Consider the following 27,909-nt stretch of genomic DNA (forward strand, 5'->3'; position numbering starts at 1 on the left):
CAGCATGGCCAGACTCTTGGACCTCTTTTTCTCTTCCCAGATTTGGGATGAGATTCCTCACTTTGTCCCTGAGCCAGGGCTGCTCCAGGCCTGGAGATGACTCTTACTCTCAGTGGTGCACTCTCAGCTGATGCCATCCCTGCTCATTCCCTTGGAGTTCTCTGGGAGCAAATGCCCCCTCATTCTTTCTTACTACAGCTGTACGGATGAGTCCTTGTTAAGATGCTAATTGATGTTTTGCCACTATTTACAGTCAAAAAGTTGATCCCTATCACAGAATATGGGCACAGAAGTTGTTTTATGTAATCTGATGTGAACCACGCTGCAAAAATTAAGATTCCATTATTGGCATGTCTTCCTGCCTAAAAGCTAGAAAGCTCCATATATGAGCTGCTGTCACCTTGGAAACGTTCAGAAAAGAAATGCCAACTGCCTGGAGAAGCACAGTATGTAGCCATATAGCAAACCAACTGTCCAGTGCTGCTGAGGCTCAAACTGATCTGGAGGTGCTAGCAAAGTAGCCTCTAAATTTAACTTCACAGTAAGAAACAAGCAGGATTTTATATTATACTTTTATATATATAAGTTTTTATATACTTTTATAATATACTTTTATGTTATACTTTATATTACACTTGTGTTACCCAGATTCTTAGGGATGCATCACCAGTGGTCAGCACTTACAAAACCTAAAAAAGTAGCATCAGCCAATGCCTTTTTGTGAATCTGGAGCTTAAAGCTGGAATAGATTCAGACTATAAATTGATAGGCATAAGTTATGGATTGGGAGATACAAACTTCTCTGGGGAGACATAATTTAGCATCTTCAGAGGAACTGCAGGTACCTTCTGTCTTGTCACGTCTCTATGGGAGATAAAAATCTGGATTGCCTGACCCCAAGTCATGGCCAGTGGCCTGGAAATGGTGCAGGTGTAAGAGGCAGTGTGCCCTCTGAAATCCCCAGTGCTGGGAGGAAGGGGGCTGCTGTAAAACTCACAACAAAATGTCTGCTGCTTTTGTATTATTAAGTTGTGTTATTAAGTTGGATTAGCAGCCGGAACTTTGTTCTGGTTCAGAGTAAATACTAGAGCAAGGTGTCCTAGGAATGGCAGTTCAGTTTCTAGTCACCTCCAAATGCTGCAGCAGTGGTTAAATCATGTTTTACAGGGAAGTTACAAACCAGCTCTTCTTCTGGACTAAGTGCTGCTGAGGTTTAAGGGACACTTAGAGGCTACCCTCATGGTTTTTTCATTGCTAGAACTGCAGTTCCCTTTCTTCCTTCTTGTAGTTACAAAAATCATCCAAACAGTTGTGAACTCTGCATAAATACCTCACATAAAAATACCACAAGAAACTAAAAATCAGTGATTTTGCCAGGTGTTATCACACGTGTTTTCTTGGGGGACAGAAATGTGCTCGGATCTTTCACATTCAAATATAGGAATGCAAGAACTGGCAGGTTTAGAGTTAACCACAGTGAGATCTATTCTAGATCTGCAGAGAGAGCTATACAGTTAATCACTGCATATTTTTAGCCTACATCTTGTAGCTTTAATCCTGCAAATGTCTGTATGTAATTTGTTTTATGTAATACGAATAGATGGCATAAAATCAAGGTTCCACAGTCTACAGAGCTAAGAATGTCCATGTATTTCTCAAGAATGAGAACCTAGAGCCTAAGTGTAGGACAATTAACTGGTCCCTGTGAGTAAGATATACTCTATACTGGGGGTACCAGTGGAAATAAATACTTAGATGAGCAGCACGTGCTTATATGCGTGGTATCAAAATACCAGAACTTACTTCCCAAGGCAACTATAAAAAATTACAGAAATATTTCTTACAATTGAGGAGTTAAATAAATCTGAGAATCCCATCCATCTCTGTGTACAGATCAGAGTCTATTTCAGTACAGAGCTCTGCTTACAGAATGATGTCTCAATATTTTAATAACTGAACCACTCTGAATCTTTGAATAGCTGAATTTCTCTGGCATGTCATTTAGGCCTGGTGCCAAGAATAAGAGGACAAGAATCTGCTTTTCTGTGCATGTAACTGCACCATTCCTTGACTTTGTCAAGGTAATACATGGAATAGAAATAGAAATAGAAAGGAAACACAGTTAATTAACAATCAAGAGCTAAAATCTGGTAACTGAAGGCATGGGAGCAAACAGCAGGTTCAGAAGAACAGAACATTCCAACTGAGACACATTTTATCAATACTGACTTGTAGCTTTACTATGCAAATTCCTGAAATATCATCTAAATACGTTTTCATGTAGTGATTCTGTGCATAATGTAACAATTGTTGAAGTGTTAGAAGGAGCCTCAAAAGCTGCAGTAGCTGCTGAAGCTGGAGGAGGCATTCAGAATGTGACATTGTATATGGGCAGCAGGATCAGTACACATGATTTTTGCTGTAATAACCTTTAATTAGTAACTAATGGTGCCATCCTATTGTCAGAACAGTACAGGCTGATTTCTGACAAGACATTTAAGGCAGCTTTGCTCTGGACTGAAGCTCAGAAATCTTCAGTATTCTGAACCTCATCCAACCTCACATCCGCACCACTTCTGCGTTGCAGAATTCTGAGTGAATTCACTTAAAAGAAGGTTTTTTGATCACAGTTCCACCAACTTGCTTAAAGTTTATCAATCTACGGAACATAAAGAACAAGCTCGAATTTTTATGACATTTTTTGCGTTCACTCAACCCAAAAGCCAAGCTGGATGCCCGAGATGTGCTGAGCAGGTTCCAGGGGTAGAACCGGTGTTTCTAATGGACCGACCCTCCCTGGATATGTCCCCTCTCTGTCAGCCACCCCCTGTCAGTCCCAGGGCCCGTCCCCCGGCAGTACCACCCGTGCCCGGGGGTGTCAGCCCGCAGAGCGCTGCCCTCCTCCTGCGGCAGCCGCGGGATTGGTCCCGCACCGCCCCGCAGCCATCGGGACGTGGTTGACTCCGTTGCCGTGGGAGCGGATCCGGCGGGCGGTGATGCGGGGGCTGCCCGGGCAGGAGGCAGCGGAGCCTCAGCCCTGCTCCCCCCTTCCCTCGGTGTGGGCTCCTCAGGTGTGGGCTCCGAGGGGCGGCCCTGGGGCGGCCGTTCCCACAGAGGCTCCGTGCGGGGGTGGCTCGGTGCCGTGCGGGGGTGCCGGTGGCATCGCAGGGACACGTCGTGAGGCCACTGTGGAGCTGGTGCGAGGTTCTGGCGCGGCTGGGGTGCCCGGCGGTGTCTGTAGCGGGAGGAGCCCAGGAAGGCAGTGAGGCTTTGGCTCCCCGGTTGTGGTTGCCATGGAGGAGGTGCCGGGCCTTTGCCCTGCTGCGGGCCGGGGCTGGGTTAGCCACAGATCCGGGGTGTCCCGGGCTGAGCTGCACTTCGTGGCGGTGCAGTGCTCCGGCAGAAAGTGTTTGGGATGCTACGGGAGGGCTGGCAGCGTGACCGGGGTTTGTGTTACTTTCCAGAGCCACCAAGATCTCAAACCAACCGAAGCCCAGTGTGGGAGTTCTGCCTTAGTTTTAAGGTGGTTCCAATAACTTAGTTTATTCCCTACTACAAATTCCATGGAATATTTTATCTGCTCCTTAACTAGAGAAAATAGATACTCTTTTAGTTTAGGCTTTTGAGTTCTGCAAGAGGATTTACATAAATGCACTCAAAGCTACGACTTTCATTAAAATCAATTATAGGTACAAATATCTATATGAGATCTTGGTTAAATGCTCAGCCACGTGGAAATAACTCATTCTGTTTGGCATTATAGAATTTACTGAATTCTAACAAATTGTATCAACACTTGAGATCTTGTATTTCTCTCATGTTGAGTTTGTTCAAGGTGTCCCTAATTATTCTGGGTAAAGAGGTTGCCTAAGTGGATAAGACACATTCAGAAGGTTTGTTTTATTATTGAACTGATAGTTATTTTTAAAAAATGTCAGTGTCCTTCTCTATGAGAAATTTATTGAAGCTAATACTTAAATTGTGTGACTATCTCAAAGCTTAATTTCACTTGCCTTAGGTATTTACTGAATGCTATTAGTTCATCTCAAGACACAGTCACCATCAGTGGAAGTTCTTGAAGAATATGTACAAAAAACATGTGCTTTTTTCTCTCTTAGCCTGGTTGTTTTGAAAGAAATACCAGCATGGAAGACAGTGAGACCAGTTACTTTGGTGAAGAAGAGGAAAACTCTTTTCTACCATTTCTGGAGGAGGAGGAAGAAGAAGACAAAGCTGATTCATTTCCTGATTTAAAAGAACACTGGGAAGGTGAAAATAATGAATTACAAAAAACTAACATTGATGAGTCTTTTAATTCAGGATGTGGGAACAGGCCAGTTCTAGGGTAGAATGACCCCAAATAAATGCAGTGATTCCTGTGGTGTTCTCTAGCATTACACTACACACCTCCAACTACTCCAGATCCAGCCCCTTGCAACTGCTGCAGAACATTCTTTATCAGGCATTTTGATTCAGAGTTCCTTAAAGTAAAAGTCTAATATTTGGCTGTATGGACTTGATTCAGTTGCTCATATATTGGCACCTATCACCACTGGGAGTGCTCCAGGCTCTCTCATCTGGCTCCAGAATGGTTTAGTCTTCCAGAGTCAGCCCTGTGAAGATGGATACCCCACGTTTTGACTGAACAGCAAGTATACAGAGCTTTGCATTTTAAAGTTCAAATCCTTATTAAACATTTGGTTTGTTATCTGTCAGAATGCAAGCTTGAAGAAGAGTTGGCTGGTGGTGGCACGATGGGAAATGAGGAGACTTCTGAAGGAGCTGGAGACAAATCTGATTCAAGCACGTAAATAACTTGTTTTGTTACTAGCAGGAACTGTATAGTGTTTATCTTTTTAAGATAAGGTTTGGCTAGTTCAACAAACTTCAGGTAAGCTTACAGTTTACCATTATTTTGATTGTAAATCCTCTGTTTTGAATCGAAGGGAAAGCTTGGAACATAATTTGAGTGACATTAATAACACTCAGGCTATGAAGAGTCCAGAGAGAACTCGCATATCAGCCTTACAGAGGAACATAAAAGAGCTCAGCAACACAGCCAAAGAAAAGGAACTTGCACTCAAAAAAGTCAGGTTAGTGCTACAGTGAACACAATTTCAGGCTCCCAAAATAAAGTTTACCATGGGAAAGAGCAAAGAGCCTATAAACTGTGAGTAACCTGAATAATCTGTCTGTTTCTTGCAGAGAGCAGCAGAGTGCCTGTCGGCTGCGGATCGAGACGCTGGCAAAGCAGCTGGAGTGTGCAGACACTGAAATAGAGAAAGAGGAGGAGGCTGGCAATGTGTACGTAGAGAGGATGTCTGCTTACCAAAGATTCCACAAAGGCATCCACTGTGTTTATCTGTGCAATTAATGAGATCAGCTTGCCTGTTCTAAAACATAACAATACCAGGTTATAAAATCAGCCTAGTCTGTGCTGTCAATTGTGTTTATCAGAGTCTCAATCACTTCTGTTCCATTTGATGAACAAACACCCATGTACTGTGGCACTTTCAGACGTCATGGTTTTGCTTCTGGTAATAGCTCCAAACAGGACTGATAGAGATGCCTTTTTCTTTCCTGTTTGTTTTACTTTGCAAAATGCATGACTCCCTTTCAGGAGTAGTCCTGCACCCAGGAGCTGTTCTGAAACGTTTTTCTATAAAGTGGGAGGCAATTTACTGTACTCTTCACATTTGGTTTAAATAGAAAGGAGTGGGTGGGTTGTGTACCAGGAACCAGTGCATTGTGAACAAACTGCAGCTGCATGTTATGACCTGTGTTAATCTTCAAGTTAGTAAGTATGCTGATGGGGGATAGAATGATGAAGGAAGGTAACTGCCAACATGGAATAGCTGCTTAAACAAAAATGGTGAGGTGAATGCTAATGAGACTCCTGTGATGGGTGCTGGGCCTGGGTTCAGCTGCTGGTCAGTGCTTTTGAAATAAAAACACTCTGTAAATTTCCACCAGTGTGTCATAGTTTAAATGGACACCTTGAAGTCTAAACAAGAAACTGCATAAGTTAGTAGAATTCCAAGAAGTAAATTGCAGCCTCGAAGCTATTTTTATTTTTTGCTGCTGATCTTGCTGGGATTTTTCTTTAACCTTTATTGGTTCCAATGTCTTTCTGACTGTTCCTTTTCCATGTGAACAGCCCAGCCGTGTCCCGCCTTCGGGCCATGCGCAGGCGGCTCTGTGCTGAACTGGAGATGGAGAAGGATTTTGAGCTGAAAATTGCTTTGACACTAAAGGAAAGCATGTAAGTGAAGGGATGAGGAAACTGTGAGGGGAAACAGTCTTTATTATGATTTTCGTGTGCTGTTTAATGGCTTCAAAAGTTAATCACTGCATCAGAGAGCCTTACCTACTCAAGAGCCTTAAGAAAGTGAAAGAATCTCAGCATTTCACTGAAAACAGCTCACACTTTGTTTTAAAGGCTTGAGAAGTGGCACATAGAAACTAAGCAGGGAAAATATGAACTACTCCACGAAGAAATGAACAAATCTGAGGAGGAGCTAGAGAGGCAATACCAAGAACAAGCCAAAGTGAGGATCTGGAAGGAAAAAATAGCAGCTCTGCAAGTGGAAGAAAAACAGCGCTCCAGAGGAAAGTAAGCACCTATATGTCAGACTCTGCTTCCTTTCTCTGTATTATTTTTAGCCAGTTCACTATTTCAGGTGTTGAAGATCAGCCAATTCAAATGCCAGTGCTATTGTGTTTCTTATCTGGGCATTGCTTCAGGAATATCTTATGAGGAAATAGAATTAAAATAAGAATTGCCCACAGTCTTGCAGCTATGCAGGTGAATATTTCTAATCTATGAAAATAAACTTACTAAAGACAAAAGCTGTGAACACATTTTGTCTAAGGAAACTTAAGTTTGTTAGATCAGAATAACTGTGTCTGCATTGTTGTTGGCCAGCAGGACCTGCTGAACTTGTGATCAAGTTCATTGAGATTTCTTGGAGAGAAAGAGGACACCAGTTTATCGATTTGTCTGGAGGTTTTGTGAAAGCCAGAGACTGTACAGGGAGGAGAGAGAATGACTGGTGTCCTCATTTCATGTATTAATAAACTCTCCACCCCATCCTTACATGTCATTGTGGTGGTTTCAAGGTTTCTGTAGCCCTGCTGCAGCTGTTGGTTTGCCTGTGTTTTGCAGAAAAGAAGAGGAAGCCGATAAAGAATATGAAAAAAGGCATAAAAAAATGCGTGAAGATGCCAAAAGGAACCATGAAAAAGCAATCTGCTTCCTGAGAAAAAGCATGGCAAGGTTACTGTGTGTTCCTTTGCTGTCATTTTACATTCTTTGGTGTACAATACTTTATCCTTTAGGCTTTGAAAAATCATCATTTTTCTGCTAGGTGTGTCTTCTGTTACACTTGAAAATCTTCTGCCCCAGTGCCAGTGCTGTGAAGGAATCAAATCTTAGTGGCAGGAAAGGACTTAGAGGAAAATCCGCTTACTGTCTTGGTATGGTCTTCAGAGCCCCTGCAGCTGAAGGGACTGTCTTTGATGAGTTTCAGAGGGGCCTGACTAATTGTAGTCCCTGTAGTCCCTGACTAATTGTAGGCATTAATGATGATTTGGAACATTTTCTATGTGTATGTCATTAACCAGAGCACTTTGAAGTGGTGTAACCAAGTTCCATGTTTGAAACATGCAGTCTGAAATGTGGTTAAAAAGCTTTCATGCTGTCTGGTAAAATTGGTTGCTGGGCTGTTTCCTTGTGCTCCTTCTCTGGTTGATGGTGAATTAAGTAGGTTTATGTTTATACAATTACTGCGGTGTTCAGTGATTTTGTTACTAAAGAGACTGTGAACATTTGTTACTTACTTTTACTTCTATATTAGGACTTAATTGAAAAAGCGATCAAAACAATTGCAGTGTTTCTGTGTTGATGTAAGTCTCATTAGATGGCGTGTGCAAACTGATAATCATTAAGAAAAGCAAACAACCGATCAGGTTACTTTTTTTTCTCTGTGTAATATATCAATATATAAGATTTTTTTTCCTAGTTTACCATTAAATTATCTGTAACACTCTCAGACTTACTCCATGCCCACATACTTCTAGTTTTAGTCTCTAGGGTTTATTTTGTAGTGTGGGCACGAGTGGTTTGCTGATACAAAATTCACTATGCAATTGTTTAAATATTGGTTATATGAGCAACACCTGAATTCTTACTTTGTTTTAGAAACTAGATAAATGTCATCATGTGGAACACATACTTCATATTCAAAATAAAATAAAAAATGTTGTTGAGCAAACCAGTTGAAAGCCTATTGGAACTTGTAACTTGCTCAGTGCTGTGTACTGAAGAGAATTCCAACTGCTCCACTCTACCCACACCCAGGATGGTAGAAAACACAGAGGTGTGCAGGGAGAATGCTGACACTGACAATTATTTCTTGTCAGGGTAAACATTCTAATACTAAAAACTCTCCAGGATATGAGCCTGAAAGATTTCTACTTTGTTTTGTAGGATTAATGAAAAAAATGCAAAGGAAGAAGCGAAAAGTCGGGAGAATATGGAGAGAAGGATGCAAGCTGTGCTCTCCCTGAAAACCAGCATCACTTCCAACAGGGTACTGCTGCTGTGGGCAAGGGAGACACTGCCCTGCTAGGCCACCAGGTTCTAATGAAAGTCACTGCAGTTTCACTGCAGATTTGTGGGGTGGAGGGAGTGCAGAGGAGGGCAAGGAAGCTGGTGAAGGGCCTGGAGAATAAATCTTACACAGAATGATTGAGGGAGCTGGGACTGTTTAGTGTGAGGAAGAGGAGGCTGAAGGGAGACCTCATCACGCTCTGTAACTCCCTGAAAGGACATGGTAGAGGTTGGTGCTGGTCTCTTCTCACAGGTAGTTATTATAGAACAAGAGGGAATGGCTTCCAGCTGCAACAGGGTAGGTTTAGACTGGACATTAGGAAAAACATTGTCACAGAAAGAGTGGTCAGACACTGGAATAGGCTGCCCAGGGAGGTGGTGGAGTTACCATCCCTGAGTGTGTTTGAGGGTCGTTTAGATGGGGTGCTGGGGGAAATGGTTTAGGGGAGAACTTTGCAGAGTAGGGATGATGATGGACTTGATGATCCCAAGGGTCTTTTCCAGCCTGAAAGATTCTATGATTTCTAGTCTGAAAACCCAGCCAGAAGTATTTCCAGTTATTTGGATCCCAGTGCAGAAATACTTCATATGGAGAAAACAAATGGAAGAAAACCAGCTACTTAATTATTTAAATAATGCAAATTAAGAATTTCTGAGCTATGCTACTTTGCTGTTCTACTTATGTTCTGTAGAAGCTGAAGGAATAATCTTTACTTAACACTGAGTTGATTAGAACTGTATCCTTTCACATTGCTTCATTGAGTAGCACTTCAAGGGCAGGCTAGAAGGGCAAAGAAGTGGCCCTGACCTAGTTGGAGCTCTCTGCATCTCAGCACACCATGATTACTGTGTATATTAAACCCGGGAAGTTCTAGTTCAGAGAAGTCTACCACAAGTTTATCCTTAGATAAGGGGAGCAACACTAGACTGTCTGTTTTATATTCTTTAATGTGTGGATCAAAGATGTAACTTATTTGTATGGCTTCATAGGAAAAACTCCAAACTCTCCAGGCTTGGAAGAAAGCAATGGCCCTTGAAGCAAGGAAGCAGGAGGCGAAAAGGAGAGAAGCTATCCTGGCAGAAGGAGGCAATGTTGCCAAGGAAATTTTTCTCCGTGAACGCCAGCTAAAGCATGAAAAAGAGAAGCAGTAAGTGTTCATATCAACCTCTGAGCTGCTTACTGATGCTCATGGAGGAATATGTTGGAGCTCTTAATGGGACCCTGAAAGCTGAACATCCATGATGCTGACTCAGGGCAGGGAACTCACTCTTTTACTCTGTGTGGGATATTTGTGTAGTCTGTTGTAATTGACTTGAACTTCTAGTTTGGATGTTATTCAGAGAACTGAAGTTAGAAGCCCATGTTCTATGAATAGTACAAAGATAAAACTACTGCTGGGGGGAAGTTCAGTGATCCTAAGCTGTATGCCTTCAGTAACTCTGCTTTCTCTGGGGACTCTTCCTATAAAAAGTCTGTGGAAGATTGTGCTGCAGTAGGGTCAGAAGTGGACTCTCCTTTGTGCTTTTTTTGATTGAAATTACTCCTCTGCTTTTGTAGTAAAGTTGATGGGAATGTGTCTGCATCTCATCTATTCCAGTGCAAAGTTTAATTATTATTTTTAACTACTGATGAAGATGAATTTGAGCTTAGACACCAAAGAGAGCGTGCTGGGGTATGTGTTTCTGCATGCTGGCTCTGCTACAAAGGCAAGAACTTGTAGCAAATATTAGAGATTTAATCAGTAAAGGTTAAGTAAGTCATACATTTTGATTAAATAAAGCTTCAGCCTTGATAGCTGCATAACACCACTTCTGCCATCCCTAAATATGTTCTAAAAATCATGTTAATAAAATTACCACATCAGTTTGTAGAGATCTGCTGGAAATAGCTCACTCTGTTCAAGTTTAATCCTTTTCACATTCCTTGCTTTCTCTTTTTCACTGTTTCCCTTTGCAGGCCAAGGGAGATCACAGTCTGTTAGCCCTAATGCTAGCTGTGTCATGTTTCTCACAGCAGTTCCTTTCTAATTTCAGCTGCAATCCTGCTAATCTGCTGAAGAACTGCTTAGTTATTTCCTCCAGGGCTCTCTGCCTTTCTCCTTTTCTGTGAAGGGATATTCTCAGTTTTCTTTGAGTGTATTTCAGCCTGAATATGTATTTCTGAATTATCTGCAAAAGAAAATAACTCTAATCGTGAAAATCACTGTCATTAATTTTTATGTCCCCTATAAAGAGATTTATAAAGACAAGAGCTGGTCACAGGAAAAGGATTTATACTTAAGGCAGAAAGACCTGAGAGTCAGGAGTCCTGTGTCCTGTAACTATGATTAATTTCTTTGTACCATGATTTTCCAAAAACATATAAACACAATGCCATTTATCTGCTGCAGTGGGGCATCAGGAGCCTGAATTCAGACACTAAAGTGCTTCAGTAGGCAGGAGCCTGGATGTAAATGAGGTGATATTTTCTTTGCTCCTATTTAGACTCAGTAATTATTTATATGGATAGTTGAAGAGGTGCAAGTATTAAAAGCCATCATTAGTGTGGGTAATATTTGTTGCAGAAAATTGGGTATTAAAGTGCTGGTATTAAAACTGAGATTAAATTATCTGCTGTCACTTTGGTCACGCTACCCAGTGTGTCATTGAATATGCAGCTGTACAGAGCTTTGAATTCCTCTCTCTTATGTCCTTACCTGTAACTGCTCTTCCTCCCTTGATTAAATCCCCTGGGTTTCAGGTAGGTGTTTCTCTATAAATACCTAACTAGGTTAGAAAAATTATCTAAAAACTCTTTGTTTTGAGTAGCAATGGCTGATATGCTCTGTCAACTCCTCAACTTCTAAAACAGAAGAGTGAGTATATTTAGTCTGCCAAAATGTATAAATAGCCTCTGAGTCACCTGTGCCTTGACACAAATTACCACTGCACCCAATTTGAAGACCTTCCATTTAGCTTAAAGCCTCATAGGAAATGGACTGTAGTTAATATTGTTCATAGGCAACCAGGATGGGCTTAATGTTTCTTATAACATTTGATTACAGAGCTTTTAGAGAACACCAAAAATTAAGAAAAATTGAGATTGTATCTCGAATTTTACAAGAAAAAGCTTCCATTCACAAGCAGAAAAGAAGCCAGTCCTGTGCTAAGGAAGTTAAGGGTGGTGGCAAACCTGAGAGTTCTTTACTGTGGAGAATGAGAACATGGCAATATATTGAGAAGACCTGCACAGCTTCAGCTGCAGCAAGGCCACAGGTAAACAAAGACCTAAGAATTTACTGGCTTTAGATTGATCTCTGTCAAAGGTGCAGGGCACTGAAATTCCTTGCCTGTGAATAGGACAGGCTGCACCCAAAGAGAGACAGTACAGAACAAGTGGGGAATAATTTCCCAGCCTCCTCTAGTGTACAGTTAATATCATATTGATGCTTTTAACATAAGATTTTGTTGGTGTTCAGTGTCTAAGAAAGGACTGACTTAGGTTGTCATCTGTGACAGAAGAGATCTCCTCAGAAGCTGCTAACTGTTGAAGTAACTGTCTTCTGTGATTATATCTTCAAGATTCAGGTTCCTTCACAAAAGTCATGGTGCCCTCCATCAGCTTCTTCCTCATCTGGTGAGAGAAGTGCATCTGTAGGAGAGACTTCTGAAAAAATACCCCATGAAGTGTTCTGTAAAAGTGGTGAAGATGAGGAAGAGAGGGACAAAATCCTCGTAGAACCAGAACTGCCAGAACTTTCAAGTCAGGAATATGGCTTGCAAAAGGTAAATGTTGTGCTATCTCTTATTAGAAATAGAAAATAAATCAAAATGCACATGAGATACTCTTGTGATTAGAAAAGGTTCATTTTCTTCTCTAGTAGTTGAAGTGCTGGATTTTATCACCCCAGAGCTATTCAAGGACAGTAGAATGGTTTTTGTTGCAGGCTTCACAAAGTCATCTCACAGTGGGAGAACTTGGTCACATTCCAGAAGGCTGGGAAAGGGATAACATAAATCAGTACTTTTAAATGTGAATATTATGACCTCAAAAGTGAGGAAAGTGCTGGTTTTGGAACCTTGCTTAAAAACAATCATTATTTTGCAGTTAACATGCAGACTTTATTACCTAGATGTAGAGATACAGATGTGAGAACATCATCAGAGTAATTGCTGTTTCAGACACTCTTCTTGTAGTGTTTGTTCTCTTAAAGAGAAAACAATATTTCAAGTTTAGTTCAGAGATACCTGACAACACACATCACATCATATTTACTCACTGGAGTTTAAAAGAAACTAAACATGACTTTCTGAGTTGAGTTGGCAACACAGATTGCTTTGTGTGGCAACAACTCTTTTCATACCATACCAGGCAAAGCAAAGCAAATCTCCCAGCACAGTAATAGTGCTCTGCACTCTAAAGAGAAAGAAATAATGCAGTCATGGAGTGGAATTGTGTAGTTAAGATCCTGAATGTTATTCCAAGGTATACTTCTATCTTCTGCTTTTTTGGGATGTAGAAGATCTTTAGGAGCAGACCAAGCAAAAAGAAATTATGTCAGTACATATTCCTTTACTTGCATGAAAAAAGCACTGCTCCCTAACTAGAATGTTCCTGTGAAGTTTCCTGATTTTCCTCTGAATGAGTCTTTGTTTAAGTAGTTGATGGGGAAGAAGTCAAAGTGCAGAAGAGCCAACACTGCTTTTAAACCTACAGTGTGGGCTGGTGAGAAGCTGCAGAACAGACAGCTCAGAATAAATTAAATTCCTTGTATAGAAGTGGGGAGGGTGAGTTTGATCTGGAGAGGAAGCAGCCAAAGGCTGTCCAGACACCAAGGGATTCCCTGTGCAAACTTCCTACTTTCAGGAATGGGGTCTGTGATCACACTTATTTACAGTCATGCTGGGGTTTGCTGATGTTCCTTATCAGATATCTGAAGAAGTGGATGCAAAGCAGCTGGCTACGAAGGTAGTGGGAAAAGAAAGGTCTGAGAAAAAACAAGAGGAATTCCAGACTGGAATTCACAAGCAAAGAGTGTCTGGTCGTGAGATGAAGGGATGTGCTTTCTACAGCAAACCCAGCTGCATTCACTTCAAGGTTAGTGGCCATTCTGCATGGGATGTGTAAAGGTGATGTATGTACTTACTCTATCTATAGACCAATGTCTTGGTCAAAATTCTGTTGCACTGGGAAGAAATTAAGAAAAAAAAATAGAATTTTTTAATTGGCCTTTAGTCAAACCAGAAAGAGTACTTGCCTTCTTCCCTAGCAATCTCTTAGGAAAGTTATAGTCAGATTAAATAAACCATGTAGTTTTACTACTTAGGTGTAAATTATAAAATACTTTCTTAGGGGAATTTAAATACTATGAGAAATGTCAGAAGATGATGAAGCACCTTAATAAAACTGTGTTCCATGTTTTTTAAAAGGCAGTGTAACTTTTACTTACATATTGTTTGTATTTCCATTATTACTCTACAGTTATGTCCTTAAGGAGGTCAGGACTAGAATCCAGTTTGGAAGTGCCTATCACACTGCACAGGTCATGTCCAGTTCTTCAGCTTGGTGCCTTAGGTGTGCACAAACCCCAGATATGAAGCCTGAGCTTTACAGGCTGTTTTGAGAGGGTTTTTCTAGGGCAAGACAATGCTTTAGGGGTTTGCACAACACTTTGCACAAAGGGCTGGGATCTCAGCAGGGATTGTGGGCACAGCTATGGGGAAAGGAGTTGGTTTTGCCACTGCATGTGTAAATGCTGCTTCATGTAATTCCCACCACCTGATATGTTTGGTGTTCCAAGGATTTTGATGTTGGTCAGATCTACAAAAAGAAGATTGTTTTGATAAATGCATCCTACAGTGTTAATTACTGCAGACTAGTGGGAACCAGTGAGTGGCTCAAGGACTTCATCAGTATCCAGTGAGTAAAATTAACACTAGAGTAGTTCCTTGTTTTACCTTTGTACCACAGCAGATGTAACCAAATTCTGTAGCAAATTAAATAGATTTCACTAAAGACATCTAAATTATTATATTTCATTTATGTGGTGAGGAACTGAACTATGTCTCAGAGTTGAGGAGGAAGAGGCTTAATGAGATGGGCTTAGGACAACTGTCCCACACCAGCAGCTGCACCGGCCTCTGGGGTGTCACAATTGCAGCAGTGTTCTGCAGCTTCTCATTAATCTGTCACTCCTTCTGACTTTCCAAAGCATTACATCTACGTTGGGGGGAGTGGGGAATTTAAATCTGCTATTGTTACCAAAATAGGAGCTGTGTGTTTCACACATAGGTTTAATTTGGAATTTTATGTTAATTATCTCCATAGTTTTGATCCACCTGGCAAAATAGCTGCTGGAATGTCCTGTGAAGTAGTGGTTATGTTTAAGCCAAAGGTAAATGCACCCGAGTGCTAAATTACACAATGCTGAGAATCCTTCTATAATCCACTATCTGATAAAAAACATTATTAATTTGATGTCTTAACTGTTAGCAAGGGAGCAAACTACATTTCTATGAGGTACTTGGACAGCCGTGTGTGTGTGTGCGTGTGTGTGTGTTCAAGATCCTTTAAAGTGTAACCAAGCATATTCTAAGGACATGTTTTAGAAAAATGCCTCATTAAGTATTCTTGGTGTGGTCTTGAAACTTGCTCCTTACAGTAAGAGTTACAGTATTGCCCAGGGGAAGTTAGCCAGGCAGTTACCAAAGGCTGAGTGGAAATGTTGAATCTGGAGAGAGACATTTTAATGTTACTCAAAGAATAAGTGAAAATTCCTCAGACTATATAAGCTAAAGCTTTGCAAAGTACTTGCATTGGTTTTGTTTGGTTTTGGTTTTTTTTAGGTAAATGAAACTCTGGAAGGAGAAGTCCTGTTTATGGAACAGACAGGTTCTTTTTCTGTTCCACTGAAGTGTTCAGCCAAGAAATGCATTGTAAGTGACTTTCCCAAGTATGTTCACAGTCAATTTAACAGTAGTAGAAAAAATGAGATAGCATAAATATTATTGAAAATACTTTGCAAGAGGTGGCTGGAGAGGAGCTGTAATTGTGCTTGTAATTTTTGGAGCTTCCATCCCAGACCTGCAGTCATTTTTTATCTTCATGCAGACTGCTACAATGGACAGAATTCAATGTTTTTTCCATTTTCATATAATGGACTGAGCTTGAAGTGGTTCATTTTATCAAGGCACTGTTTTAATGAGCTGGCTTCTACAAAAAGGCAGAAGGATGTGAACAGTTTATATTGTTATTTGATACTGTCTTAGAAATTAACTTCAAACTTCTATTCTTGAAGAGGTGGATGCTCATTGAACTGATGTAGCAATCTAGCACAGTAGTAATTAATGGTTTATCTCCTCACAGCTGGCACTAGATAAAGAGCTCATTGACTTTGGCAGCCATGTGGTGGGAGAGGCAATTTCACAGACCATCAAGCTGACAAACAGTGGAGCTTTGGGAGCAAGATTCAAAGTTCAGATGTCAGCAGGTGACAGTACTACATGCAGAGCAACAGCAAAATCTTCTGAAGGAATGGTAGGTTCAAAAGCATTTCCCCAAACTGATGGAAACATTCTGCTTTGCAAAGAACAGCTCAGGTTGTATGGGACTTTGGAAGATCTGGTCCAACCTTTAGTAGTTTATGTTTGGCTTGATATATCTTACAATCTGTTGGACCCCTAGATATCACAAGAGAAATTTAAAACCAGTACTTGGGGGTGAAGGAAGAAAGAAAGTGTAATTTTGTCTCCAGTGGAAAGTCCTGGGAGGCAATGAGGCAGAGACTGTTGAAGAACTGTACCAAAATTCAGATGCTTGGTGCAGATCTGACAGAACTTGTGGTGTTAGACCTGGTATCAATTGCTCCCCACAGTGTGCTTCAGCTGGCACTGAGGGATCCTAACAGCTGTACTCCTCCACCTAGCAGACAGTTTTAAGTGTAAAACCCTTAGAAAGCATGCACAGCATTGTTGTTGCATATTGGCACTGTGGGGCAGATTTGAGAAGACTAAAGAGCTTAAGTCTGGAGATGTACTTGCTGCCTTTCTAAATAAATTGTGCACTTTATTCTTTAATTGGGGAAATTTGCAGATTAAAAAAAATAAAAAAGCCCACATCAACCACCCACCCACCTTTCTCCATTTATAATGTGGAACACTTGCAAGAAAGCACAAGTCTGATTTGCAGCTGCCTGATAAAATTGGAGCTAGTGCAAGCTCTATTAGCAATCACAGCAGAAAATGTTTTTTCTGTGTTTTCTCATAGATTACTCAACATTTCAGTGAGTCTGTCCCTGAAAAGAAAGCCAGCAATAGTCCTGTGACATCTGTAGAAGAGAATGAACACATATATCCTGACCATGGTGCAGGACTGACCTCCTGTGCAGCCCAGGTGGAGCAGCAGAGGATGGAGCCACAGCTCAGCAATGGTTCCACAGGTGAGATGTCTGTCAGGAACCTGGCAGCTCCATTTCTGAGCATTATCCATTTGTAGAGCTTCCTGCAGTGAACTGTGCAATCCCATGTGCAAAGTTACTCAGTAAGTTAAGCAGTTCCTCATTCTAGTAGTAGTGTTATGTTTCTTTGTATGCTGCCTTACAAAAAAAAAAAAGACTAAAGTAATCTGACACCATTATATCAAAAGCAGCAGAGAATCTTATTTCTCACCAGGGATCAACAGTTCAGTCAGAACCCAACTGCTTACAGAAATGGCAGCATTGTTACATTGGTGTCTCAGCAACTGAATACCCATGTCTCAGAATAGAAATGCACATGACAGGTTTCTTTTTATAGTCTGTAATTCTAGGAACAAGGAAGCAGAAAGATGAACCTCCTCAGACATTTTCTATCCCATCCCTAATATCTACTATGTGTTTAATAAAACCCAGTTTTGTAGAATAAATACTTTCTTAATTTCTTTACCTATATTCTTTAATATCTCTTCTACATATTGATCATTCCACTGCATGAAACTAGATGTTTCAAGAATAGGTTGTGGGTTGCTGATGCACTCATCAAGTGTTCTGTGGGGTTTTGTTTGTGTTGTTTTTCTTTCCCCCAGAACAACTTGGCCAAGATGAATTGAATTCCAGATCAGACCAAACTGCAGATAATGCAGATAATTTAGTGCAACTTTCTCCTGAAGAAACACCAGTTGAAATTATGCTTGGAAAGGTAATGAAGATCCTGAGGTACAGGGAAGGATTTCACTAAGCCTTTGTCAGTCTAGCTACAAAGTGACTGTAATAGTGTTTGTAGAGCTTTAGTATAAACTGCTTCTTCATTTCAAAACAATTGATAACAAACTACAGCAATAAAGTCAGATTTTCATTAAAAATGTATTTCTTGTTTAGGTTACTGAAGGTGAAATTGGACCCTTCAGCTCAGTCAAACTTGAGGTTTTATTTGTCCCAGCTGTCCCTGGGGATGTGCAGGCAGAGTTTGTGATCACATTTGACAACTCCAGCTGCAAACCAGTGAGTGATATTGTGCAAGACTTGCCCCAAAACACTGCAGCCTTACTCAGCTGTAGGTTATAGCAAAAATTCCTGCTCTGTCTGGATCAGTAAGAATTTGAGACTAACAATAACGATGATACTCTTGATTTTTGTATTGACAGCTGTGCTTTAGTGCCACTGGGGTCTCAGCTGATGTGCCAGTCTGGGTGTCCAACCCCAACATTGATTTAAAGATCTGTATGTATGACCGGCTGTACCAGGACTGCGTTGTCATTCACAGCAGGTCAGCTGCCCTTGCCTTACCAGCTGCCTTCCCTAGCCAAACAATGAGACTGTAAGTCACCAGGTGATGTCTCCAGGTCCCGTCTGACTGTCTTTAGGTGCTGGGTGTCTCCCCTCTACCTAGTGCAGTCACAACTGAATGTTCATTTGAAGAGTTTGCATTTGGATAGGCTGGGGGCGGCTCCGTGCCAGGGTGGGGGAGAGCTTGGGTCTGTAGGAAGCATCCATTCTAAACCTCTTACCAGAATTACAGACTGCAGAGATGCTTCACAGTTGGAAAGAAATGAGTAAAGCTGTTATCTCAGAAATTCAGCTTACAGATATGACAGGCACAGGTTGTTATGTAAGTGATTTTACTTGGTCTAGATAACCCAGGGATAAAACGTCTAAGTATAGGAGCAGAATAACTCTCCTAATGAAAACTTAACATTTCAAGGGGATCCCAAAGAGAGAAGCTGTCAAATTGCTTAGAGCAAAACTTCTTAGCTTAGGGAAAAATCCTCCTGATCCTTTGCCAAGTTTCACAAAATTAAGAGCACTTAATATGTAGCATTCTGTCCTTAGAGCCTTGACAAATCAAGCCTTTGATTTATCACCCAGTTACCCATAGTTAGGAAAAATTGTCTTTGTTATACCTTGAATTTCAGCCCAAATGACTGTATTTCATGTGCAGCAATATTCTTACAAATCTCTGCTCCAGTCCCTAAGAAGTTACAGAAAAGAAAAGCACAAACACCTTAATCTTGTAGCAAGAGATTCCTTTAGATTTCTGGGGCAAAATCTGGCCCAGACCTGAGGGAGATGATAAAATAGCCACCAAACATCAACAGAAGAAAAACAGGAAGAACTTGTTGGTGTCTCACTGCTACAATCTGTAACGTTGTAGTCTGCAGCATTAGTAGAAGATTAGGTTTTCAAGTTAAATACATGGCTCTGGTACTTAAGTGCCCCAGCAAGCTGTGTAGAATTGCAAAATGTTTGGTTTGTTTTCAGTTCGGGTTTTGTTTTGTTTGGGTTTTTTTTCTGGTCACATAAGAAACAGTAACCAGGAAGCATAAATAAGCAGCATAAAGGGTCAAAGTATCTTATCAGAATCCTGTCAAACATAAATCACTTTGAAATGTAATTTCTTTGGCAGGTTATAATCTGCACTGATTCAATGAAGTAGTATATACTTCTCTTTTATTGTCAACAGTCAGAAATCATTCCAGGCTCCCAGTACCACATGCTATAGCTGTTGATTTAGAGCAAACCATCTGGACTGACAGCTTGTTAACCAGTCCAAGAGAAGGAAAATGACAAGTTGCAATATTTGTAAATTGCTTGGCAATTTTGCACATAGCCATAAAATTCCAAAGCCCAGTAAGGTTTGTGGCTATCACTGTGTTATAACAAGGCAAAAATTTAGTAAGGAGGGAGTTCCTAGTGGCCAAAATGCCATCCTTAGAATCACAAGTTTTAGCGGGGACCTGGCAGTAGCAGCTCAGCCACACTTAAGACTTCCAGCCCGCTGGAATCTCTACTGTTAGAGAAGTTACAAGACATCTGTGAATTCACATCGATTTAAAAGAAGTCACCATGGTTTTGGGGGAGGAAAACCCAAAAGCAGCAGTGCTCTCAGTGCATAAGACAGCCCCCTACACACTCTCCCTTAGTTTGAGGGGTTTTTCCCTCATTTACAGCTTTAATTTTTGGCAGTGTGGGTTTTGAGATGATTATGATGATAATGAGGATGAACAGAACTCACAGACTGGGCTCTTGTTGATGTTTTAGGTGTTCTGTGCTCTTTCAGGTTCATTCTTTCAATCCCCCTGCAGGCTGGGACTGGAAGTGCTTGTTAGCCTCTCCAGCAGTACTGGGCTATCCTTGGCCCCTTCTGTGAGTCCCTGGCCTTCATTTTTCTGTCTCTCAGATGGAAGAAGAAGTTTTCATTTGTTGCATCCCACCCACCACCAGTTGTTACATGACCTAGATCCAGCATAACAAGACAGCTTTTCCTTGCCTGTCTTGAGTGGGCTCTGTGCTGCAGCCAGGCCCAATTAGGTGTCTCAAACATTACATGAGTCATTCCTATTGATTCAGACAGAAGGAATGTATGTTAGGAGCAAATAATTAGCTGGTATTTCATGGTAATTTGGCTTTGACTTTCCTATGACCTGACTTACCACTGTGCTGCACTTTGGTAATTATATTCCAATCAGCTGTGTACATTGCTGGAAATACAGCTGGGTTTACTTACAGTGCTTCCAAAATCTTGTTTTCTATACTTATCTTAAAAGAGAATACAACTGTGTGATTTTGCTGTAGCAGTTTTACATGCCCATCATTTCCAAAGGAAGCTTTAAATAGTTATAATTGTAGCACAGAGCAGAGAAGCAAGGTCGGGGGGCAGGGAGTACCAAACCCCAGGGGCAGACATTGCTGAGATAAATGATGGAGCCTCAGAGCCACCTCAGCCCTTCTGATCTGTTTGCAGAGCAAAAACCATGCTACGTTTGAAGTTTGAAGTATGCAAAGAACTGAGTAAGCACATGGAGCTGCTTCCCAAAACAGCTTTCATTCAAGCTCAGTCATCCTTCAGTGCACAACTGAGGTTTCTGCCAAGGTAACCAAACAATATTCATCTTTTCAGCATTTAGGACAATATCTGTCTGTGGCTGTCAGTGGAAAACCTGAGCAGGTCCAAGTTTTTTCTCCCTCCACACTGTAGCAGGCTGGACTTCACACTGCTGGTGCCAGATGCTCGAGGAGGAAATTAACTTGGATCAGATACCTGTGAGGAAATGCTTTTCCTGTGGTGAGAGCAGCAGTGTGAAAATCTTAGCAGTTGCATTCCTGGTAGGCTGCTCACATTTCTGTGGGGAAGTTATTCTTATACAAGAGAGAGGTTTCTGGGCAGGTGGTTATTTCATGGATCACTGACTCAATAAGTTCTGGCCAAGAACTCCTGTTCTTGCTAATGAAGGTAAGAATTGTTGGGCTTCCTGTTTATATCTCTCCTACCCATGTACATTTTTCTCCAAAACAGGGGTGTATTGATCTTGAATTTCACGTGGCATATTACATAAAATCTTCTAAGATGCTAACAGTCTTATCTTAAGTTTCTTTTCTTTATTTCATGATATATCTACACATACAAACACAGCACGGCTACAGGAAACAAAGAACTGCAGTTCAAAAAGAAGCTAGTTAAAAAAGCACTGTTAATTTCATTTGCCTTACTGTTGCCATTCTAAAGAATTCAGCAGAACATCTCTTTGCATATAAAAATTAAATTATATAGATCCTAAATCTGGTGTGTAGCCAAATACTCTGACAGCTTCTGCACTGACTGCTGCTGCAAACCTGCTCCTTTTTTCCATCTGCTACCTGTACCCACTGACATCAGTCTGTTTGGGTTTTCACTGATGTGGGTCCAGCATCTCTGGATTCTAAATTGAGACTCTGTTTACTGATTTTGAAATTTTTACCAGGTTAATATCCAAAGCACTGAAAGTATTTACAGTTCTTCCAACATCTCCAGTCCTATCAGATTCCAGCAACAGTAATCATTATGACATCAATCCAGATGCTGTAAAGCACTCAAACACTTACTGAGGGACAGAAGCACAGCTTGGATTTAGGGCATTAATCTTTCTTTGAAAAACAGAAGCTTCAGAGAAAAGATTTGATGAGATTAAGGCATTTCTGACACCCAAAATAAGTATCTGTCTGTTTCAGTGTACAGATCAGTTTTACAAGACCTCACACACACAGGGAGTGTGTGTATGACAGAGAAAACCAGCTTGCTACAAGCTGATATGAAGTACTGAGCTAGTGACACCTTTCTGTGAATGCCTCCTCGTGGATTATAAGGTGGTTTTTCTCAGCAGACAAATTAGTTATGTTAAATGTAACACAAAAGTAACAAGAAAGACAGAAGTGACTGAAGGTTTGGGAACCTCTCCCTGTATTCTGAGCACCCTGAAATGCTTGGTCAGACACTCCAGCTCTCACAACTTTCTGGGTGTTCAGAGCAGACATTTTCTGTTTATTTGAAGGCAAATTCTCTAATCTGCTGCCTTTCAGAATTCCCAGATACCACAGTTTTTAGTTTTTTGTCATTTGGACCTAGTCATGCAGATCTTACTTTTATGCTTCTCTATGACTGCTTTTAAGCATGGCCATTTTTAGAGAACTATCTGAAGGATTTTGGTGTCTTTTCCTCCAGGGCCTGATAGCTAATTTAGAGTCCAGCACTCTGTCTGTACACTTAAAATTATTTTTTTTTCCACTCTGAATTATTTTGTAGTAAATGAACTTCTGCTCTTCTAATGTTCCTGTGACACAGTGAAAGCTGAGACTTAATTCCTGCCTTATATTCAGCTCCAGTTCCTATCTTTAAACAATTTAGCAATACCTTTGAAGATCAACTTCTGAAGTCCCACTTCAGACAGGCAAATAACAGCCAGCAAGATTTCAGATCACCATGGTGACTGAGTGGGTGCTATTTATTCATTGACTATTCTTTAACAATACATTAAAAAATTGGATGTAATTCCAGTAGTAGTAGTAGGAAGGTTGTCACTGTGGAGACCTGAGAACAGGAAGCAATTCACTCTGGTGCTGTAAGACACCATAAATAGACCAGCAGAGCTAAAAATGCCAGAGCTTTTTTGTTGTCCTGGCCTGAAGCTCCAAAATTCAGATTATGGTAGCAAGTTGCTTCAGCTACAGAAAACTCACAGATTTCTTATAAATTACTAATCTGGTAAATATTCAGACACAATTGGTCTCCAAGTGTAGGTTCACTTTATTTATGTCTCTCTGCTCAGTGATACAATGCTAGAAAATGGTAAAAATATTTTTTATTAAACTGATTGTACTTTTTGATTTTTAGGAACTCTCTTCCTGAAGATGCAGGGAGCTATTTTAACAGAGAGACAAGAGTTCTGGAAGTTCCAGCCACAATACTGATTGTGGATAAGGTTAGTGATTTTTACTGTGCTGTTATCAGGCTTGGCAAGGTTTGGCAATTATTTTAGTGAAAGGACACTTAAAGGTGCCTAATCTTAGATTAGGTCTTTACTAGCTGAAGTCCAATGGTAATAGCAAAAGATGCTTGAAGAGATAATACAGATTTGATAGTTCCTTCCTGTAAGCATGTTTACAAAATAGAGTTAAATCCTTTCTACTTAAATACTTTCTGCTCATCTATTCCCTGGCAATTCACTTAAATCCTGTCCTTGCAATGCTACAGGTGTTTTACAAGGCTACAGGTTTTTGCATTTGTTTCAGGCCAAAAAAGTTAATTTTACTGTCCATGCAATTGTCACTTCTTCTGATTTGGAAATCAGTCCAGCACAAATCAATTTTGGATACTGCACCATTTATGAAGGTGTGAAGGCAAGTGTCACCCTAACCAACAGATCCATCTTGCCACAGGAGTTTGGATTTGTGAGACTGCCAGAGGTATGTAGCTGTCCCACACACTTCTCTTCTTGTATCAAACTGTGTGTAAATGTTATTATAAAATGTATTAGTGTGAGTGTATATGAACCATGGCTGCTTCTTGTGAAGCCATAAAGGAAACACTCCTGCCTGCAGCACTGTGTAACACACAGAGCAGTTCTGGTAATGGTTTGTGTGAATTTCATCATACTACACCCTAAGCATTTTCCAAGCACTATAAACATCTTTGAGGAAATCTTATTAGTCTCACCTACATAGCATTAATAGGATAAAGGTAGCCTAATAAGATACCTGGTTTTTACACCAAGAGATCTACTTTTCTTTCAGACTTACAGGATCCTTATGCTACTAAATAAACCAGGCTGAGGGATATTGCAGAGCTGGCATCCAAAAGCCAAACCACTCTGTCTGTAGAGCAGGACTGGGAATCCTCCCCTGAGCCCTGCCTGGGTGTCTGCTGACTGACTGCATTAATGTGGAAGCTAAACTAAACACAGGAGATGCTGGCTTCATGTGGGCTGCATCTACCTTTTTTTTTGTTTGGTTGGTTGGTTTCGTTTGTTTTTCCCAAAAGTTTGCTGTTCAAGCTTCATAACAGCATGATGATCACAGTGTGAGATGGTTTGGGATATTGGAACCTGACATTTTATTACACATTCTCCTCCTTTTCTCTGCTGTTTTGGAGATTAAAATATGGAGTTAACTAAAATAAATTGGAATTTTCTTATCTTCCCAGTAATGTCTTATTTTAATTTATTTAATAATTTGACAAATAGTAATTTCTTGGTTTAATAACAATAATTTCTTATCCTGCCATTCTGAAGTTTGTTGAAATTCAGCCCAATGATGGATTTGGAATTCTTCTTCCCCTTGAAAGCCTAACATTGGATGTAATCTTTAAAGCTATCAAGGCAAAAGAGTACAGCTTTGAACTAACCTGCAAGTCAGAGATTAATAGGTATGTTAAGAAACTGATTGAGTGGGTAATCTTAGAAATCTAAATCACACTGAATTTCTACTGTTAAGGTAGTTCAGAAATTAAATCCTAGCCTACTCTGAAGAGGTAAGGCAGGTGAGGTAGGATAAAAATGTGAGTCAGGCAGGAATCCTTGTGTTCACAAGAGTGGCTCAGAGCCTGTTTCATCCTTCATTCACATCTGTCTTTGCTGCCTCATCCTAACCCTGAAACTCACCACGTAGCCAAGATGCAAGTTTGCTGAATGTTGTCTGAACCTGCAATGTTCTGCCTGCTTTTTCAGCAGATTTACTGACAGCTTTTTAAAATTATTTTGTTAACTCTTCTTACAGTGAGCTAATGCTACTAAAATGATGATGGTGTGAGGTTGGATATGACTGGAGGTATTTCCAGAAGCTCACAAAGGAAGAATTCAAGTAGGGACTCAAGCCAATTGTGGATTAAAAATAGATAGTAGTATTGTTCATCTTTAGGCAAAATTCCCATCGCAAGCTTGAAATTCTGCTTAAATAGGGACTACAGGATTAGTTCCCTATTTTCCAGGCTGATTAAGACACTATTTTATGCTGAGACAATTTATCATGTGTTTATTTTTAGACAATTCAAGCTGTCATGCAAAGCAATTGGAGTCCACCCACCTCTTGAGCTGTCTCATTCCTTAGTTCAGTTTGCTGCAACAGCTCTAAGTGGTGTGTCTACAGCAACACTGTATGTGATTAATTCCCATGTGAGTGTCAACCCCTTTACTCATCCTGTCCCAAGAATTGGCAACGAGGAAGTTGCCCCTGTTGGACCCACTTCATTTGAATTCCAAGTGCCAGAAGATTGTCCAGTGACAATTGTACCTTCTGTTGGAACTGTGCTGCCTGGGGAGGTAAATTCCCTTTCCACATCAAGTGTTCTGCCAAATCTTTCCATCATCTACATCCCCACAAATGCTGCTGCCTGCAAATGAAGCTGAAAACATACAAAATGTTTTGGCTATTCTAATACAAATATTATTTAAAATAGTGCTTTAAATCAGACATGAGGTGTTAACTTGCCAGTCTGGGTAATGCTTTATGGGAGGGTTTTTGCTCGAGTGTTCTTACCCCAGTGTTATTATTATGATTTGTTTGAAGAATATTTAAATATCACAAATATGGGTCACATAAAACCAGCACACTATAACACTGTGGACTTCCAAAAAAGCTGTGAGCACCCTTATCCTTAAGATCACCTTATTCACCTGGAAAATATTTGTATTTTATTTGTTAATCTTTTGCTGTTGTGTCTATGCCCCTATTGAGGTTTGTAGGTGTACTGCATGCACGAGGGCTGGATTTTTAATTTTTCCTGTCCTTCTTGTGTGCTCTCACTCTCCCAGAAAAGCTGGATTCAAGTGTCCTTCAGACCAGTGTTGCCAGATCAGCTAATCAGAGAAGAGGCAGCTCAGATGCTTTGCAGAGCAGCTGCGACAGAGGCAGAAGTACAAGTAAGGAATGCTAAGAACCAGCACATGCTCTTGGGCTGTTCCTTACAGATATTTATTTCTCTGGATGGTATTTTTATCATAAAATTATTTGCATATTAATGAAGCCCAAACTCATGCTCCCTGTAAGACCTGCCTGTAAAGGACAAGACAGTGACTGTACTGTTGCACTTAATGAATGTGTAGTCTGTTCACTGAGCAATAATTTAATTTCATGCTAACAATTTCAAAAGCATTCCCAGAGGATTTTCTTGCAAATTCTGACTGCAAGTACTCTTAAAAAACAAAGAAGGTTTCTACACCTCCTGCAGATTTACAGCATGTGTGGACTTTATGTGCAATGCTGGGGGTCAGTTCATTTGTGTGAACACCTATCATTTCTTTAATCATGGCACACAGAGGTAAAATTCCCATGGGAGATGGAGTCATTTAGTCAACTGCTCTCATTTTTCAAGTGGGTAAAATATGTCCATTTCAACCTAATTTTACAGTACTAGAAGTGTATTGTTATGTAATAATTCCTGTGTTTATGGCTTGTTACCATAATCCTATTGCTGCTCCCTTGTTTCAGGCACTCTGTCACCTCTCAGGTCCTGTACTGTTGGGTCAGGGACTGTGTATTTCTAATCTGATGTGCTGACTGGATTACCAGTGATCACCCTCAGTGTTATCATGTCTCTTTGTGTTTGCAGAAAATGGAGAAAAATGGGAAGAGAGAGGGAAATAAATTGCAGGTCTCCATGACCAGACAGCAGCCTCCCAGACAGCTGGAAAGCAACAGGGGCACCAAATCTAGAAAGCCTTCCCTAGATAGTTCTGAACAACCCAAATCCGAAGAGCTAAAACCTGAGTAAGTCAGCAAAAGCATCTTGTACTACATAGACAAGATCATAAGTAGCTTAACAAATCTACTACAACCTATAGGTAGACAAGAAAGCAAAATGTAGAGAAGAAATAGCTTTAGCTATGTTGCAAAGGCTGCTTCCAAAATTAGTGCTGCTTTTAAGCCACACAGCTGTAGCCTCTCATGTAAGGCAAAGAATCCCTTTATGCATCAGAGGGATTGAAGACTTCAAAGAATATTTCAGAAAGCATGAGCTGTGGCTGTGTGGGTAAATTTGGCTGAACCAGCAAGGATGTTATTTTAAAGGGCAACTAGAAAGATGAACTTGGTTATTAAAATAAACCCCTATTAATATACCTTTTCTGAACAGGTCTAACAGAGCTGAATACATTCACCCCAGATGGAAACCATCTGATGCCCAGATCCATGGGGCTGGGTTAATTTTTTTTTTTTTTTTTTTTTTTTGAGGTCTTACATAGTCTATTCATTGCTCAGGGTCATCTTCAGTCCTAGAAATGTAAGGATGGTCTAAAATGTGTGTTTGAAATAGTCATTACACAATACATATCCCTCAGTGAGAATTAACATTAGTAGCATGTGCTGTCTAGAAATGTGGATACATAGATGCACAATCTGATGCTTCAGGTCCCCTGTTTGGTAGAGAAGTCAACTTTTTAGAACCACTTTTCCGTTTAATCTGTGGAATTTAGAAGTTTTTGGAAGTAAATACACACTTAAAGCATTTGTCTGTACTGGATGTTGGATATTTCTGACTAAAACCCCATGTTCATTGCAAGCCATAAATTAGAATTTTTAAATACTTTCAGTACAGTTCAT

The 27,909-nt window shown here is 40.5% G+C and overlaps 2 protein-coding genes across 2 annotated transcripts in view; one reads left to right on the forward strand and one right to left on the reverse strand.

Annotated features, from left to right (window-relative positions):
• GABRD (gamma-aminobutyric acid type A receptor delta subunit) overlaps positions 1–27,909 on the reverse strand; it is a 77,686-nt gene that overhangs the window by 18,560 nt on the left and 31,217 nt on the right. The gene's annotated exons all lie outside the window — the stretch shown is intronic.
• CFAP74 (cilia and flagella associated protein 74) overlaps positions 4,146–27,909 on the forward strand; it is a 31,454-nt gene continuing 7,690 nt past the window's right edge. The window contains exons 1-28 of the mRNA XM_030463585.1: positions 4,146–4,269; positions 4,717–4,807; positions 4,947–5,093; positions 5,206–5,304; positions 6,158–6,262; positions 6,440–6,613; positions 7,166–7,276; positions 8,489–8,591; positions 9,602–9,759; positions 11,656–11,866; positions 12,194–12,376; positions 13,521–13,688; positions 14,392–14,510; positions 14,919–14,985; positions 15,437–15,526; positions 15,957–16,127; positions 16,375–16,377; positions 16,857–17,028; positions 17,652–17,764; positions 17,944–18,066; positions 18,210–18,331; positions 20,807–20,935; positions 23,210–23,297; positions 23,608–23,781; positions 24,606–24,739; positions 25,355–25,631; positions 26,124–26,231; positions 26,921–27,078. Coding sequence (XP_030319445.1) covers positions 4,146–4,269; positions 4,717–4,807; positions 4,947–5,093; positions 5,206–5,304; positions 6,158–6,262; positions 6,440–6,613; positions 7,166–7,276; positions 8,489–8,591; positions 9,602–9,759; positions 11,656–11,866; positions 12,194–12,376; positions 13,521–13,688; positions 14,392–14,510; positions 14,919–14,985; positions 15,437–15,526; positions 15,957–16,127; positions 16,375–16,377; positions 16,857–17,028; positions 17,652–17,764; positions 17,944–18,066; positions 18,210–18,331; positions 20,807–20,935; positions 23,210–23,297; positions 23,608–23,781; positions 24,606–24,739; positions 25,355–25,631; positions 26,124–26,231; positions 26,921–27,078 — 3,722 coding nt within the window. The remainder of the gene's footprint in view (positions 4,270–4,716; positions 4,808–4,946; positions 5,094–5,205; positions 5,305–6,157; positions 6,263–6,439; positions 6,614–7,165; positions 7,277–8,488; positions 8,592–9,601; positions 9,760–11,655; positions 11,867–12,193; positions 12,377–13,520; positions 13,689–14,391; positions 14,511–14,918; positions 14,986–15,436; positions 15,527–15,956; positions 16,128–16,374; positions 16,378–16,856; positions 17,029–17,651; positions 17,765–17,943; positions 18,067–18,209; positions 18,332–20,806; positions 20,936–23,209; positions 23,298–23,607; positions 23,782–24,605; positions 24,740–25,354; positions 25,632–26,123; positions 26,232–26,920; positions 27,079–27,909) is intronic.

Source organism: Calypte anna, chromosome 21, assembly GCF_003957555.1.
Source record: "Calypte anna isolate BGI_N300 chromosome 21, bCalAnn1_v1.p, whole genome shotgun sequence".
NCBI lineage: Eukaryota > Metazoa > Chordata > Aves > Apodiformes > Trochilidae > Calypte > Calypte anna.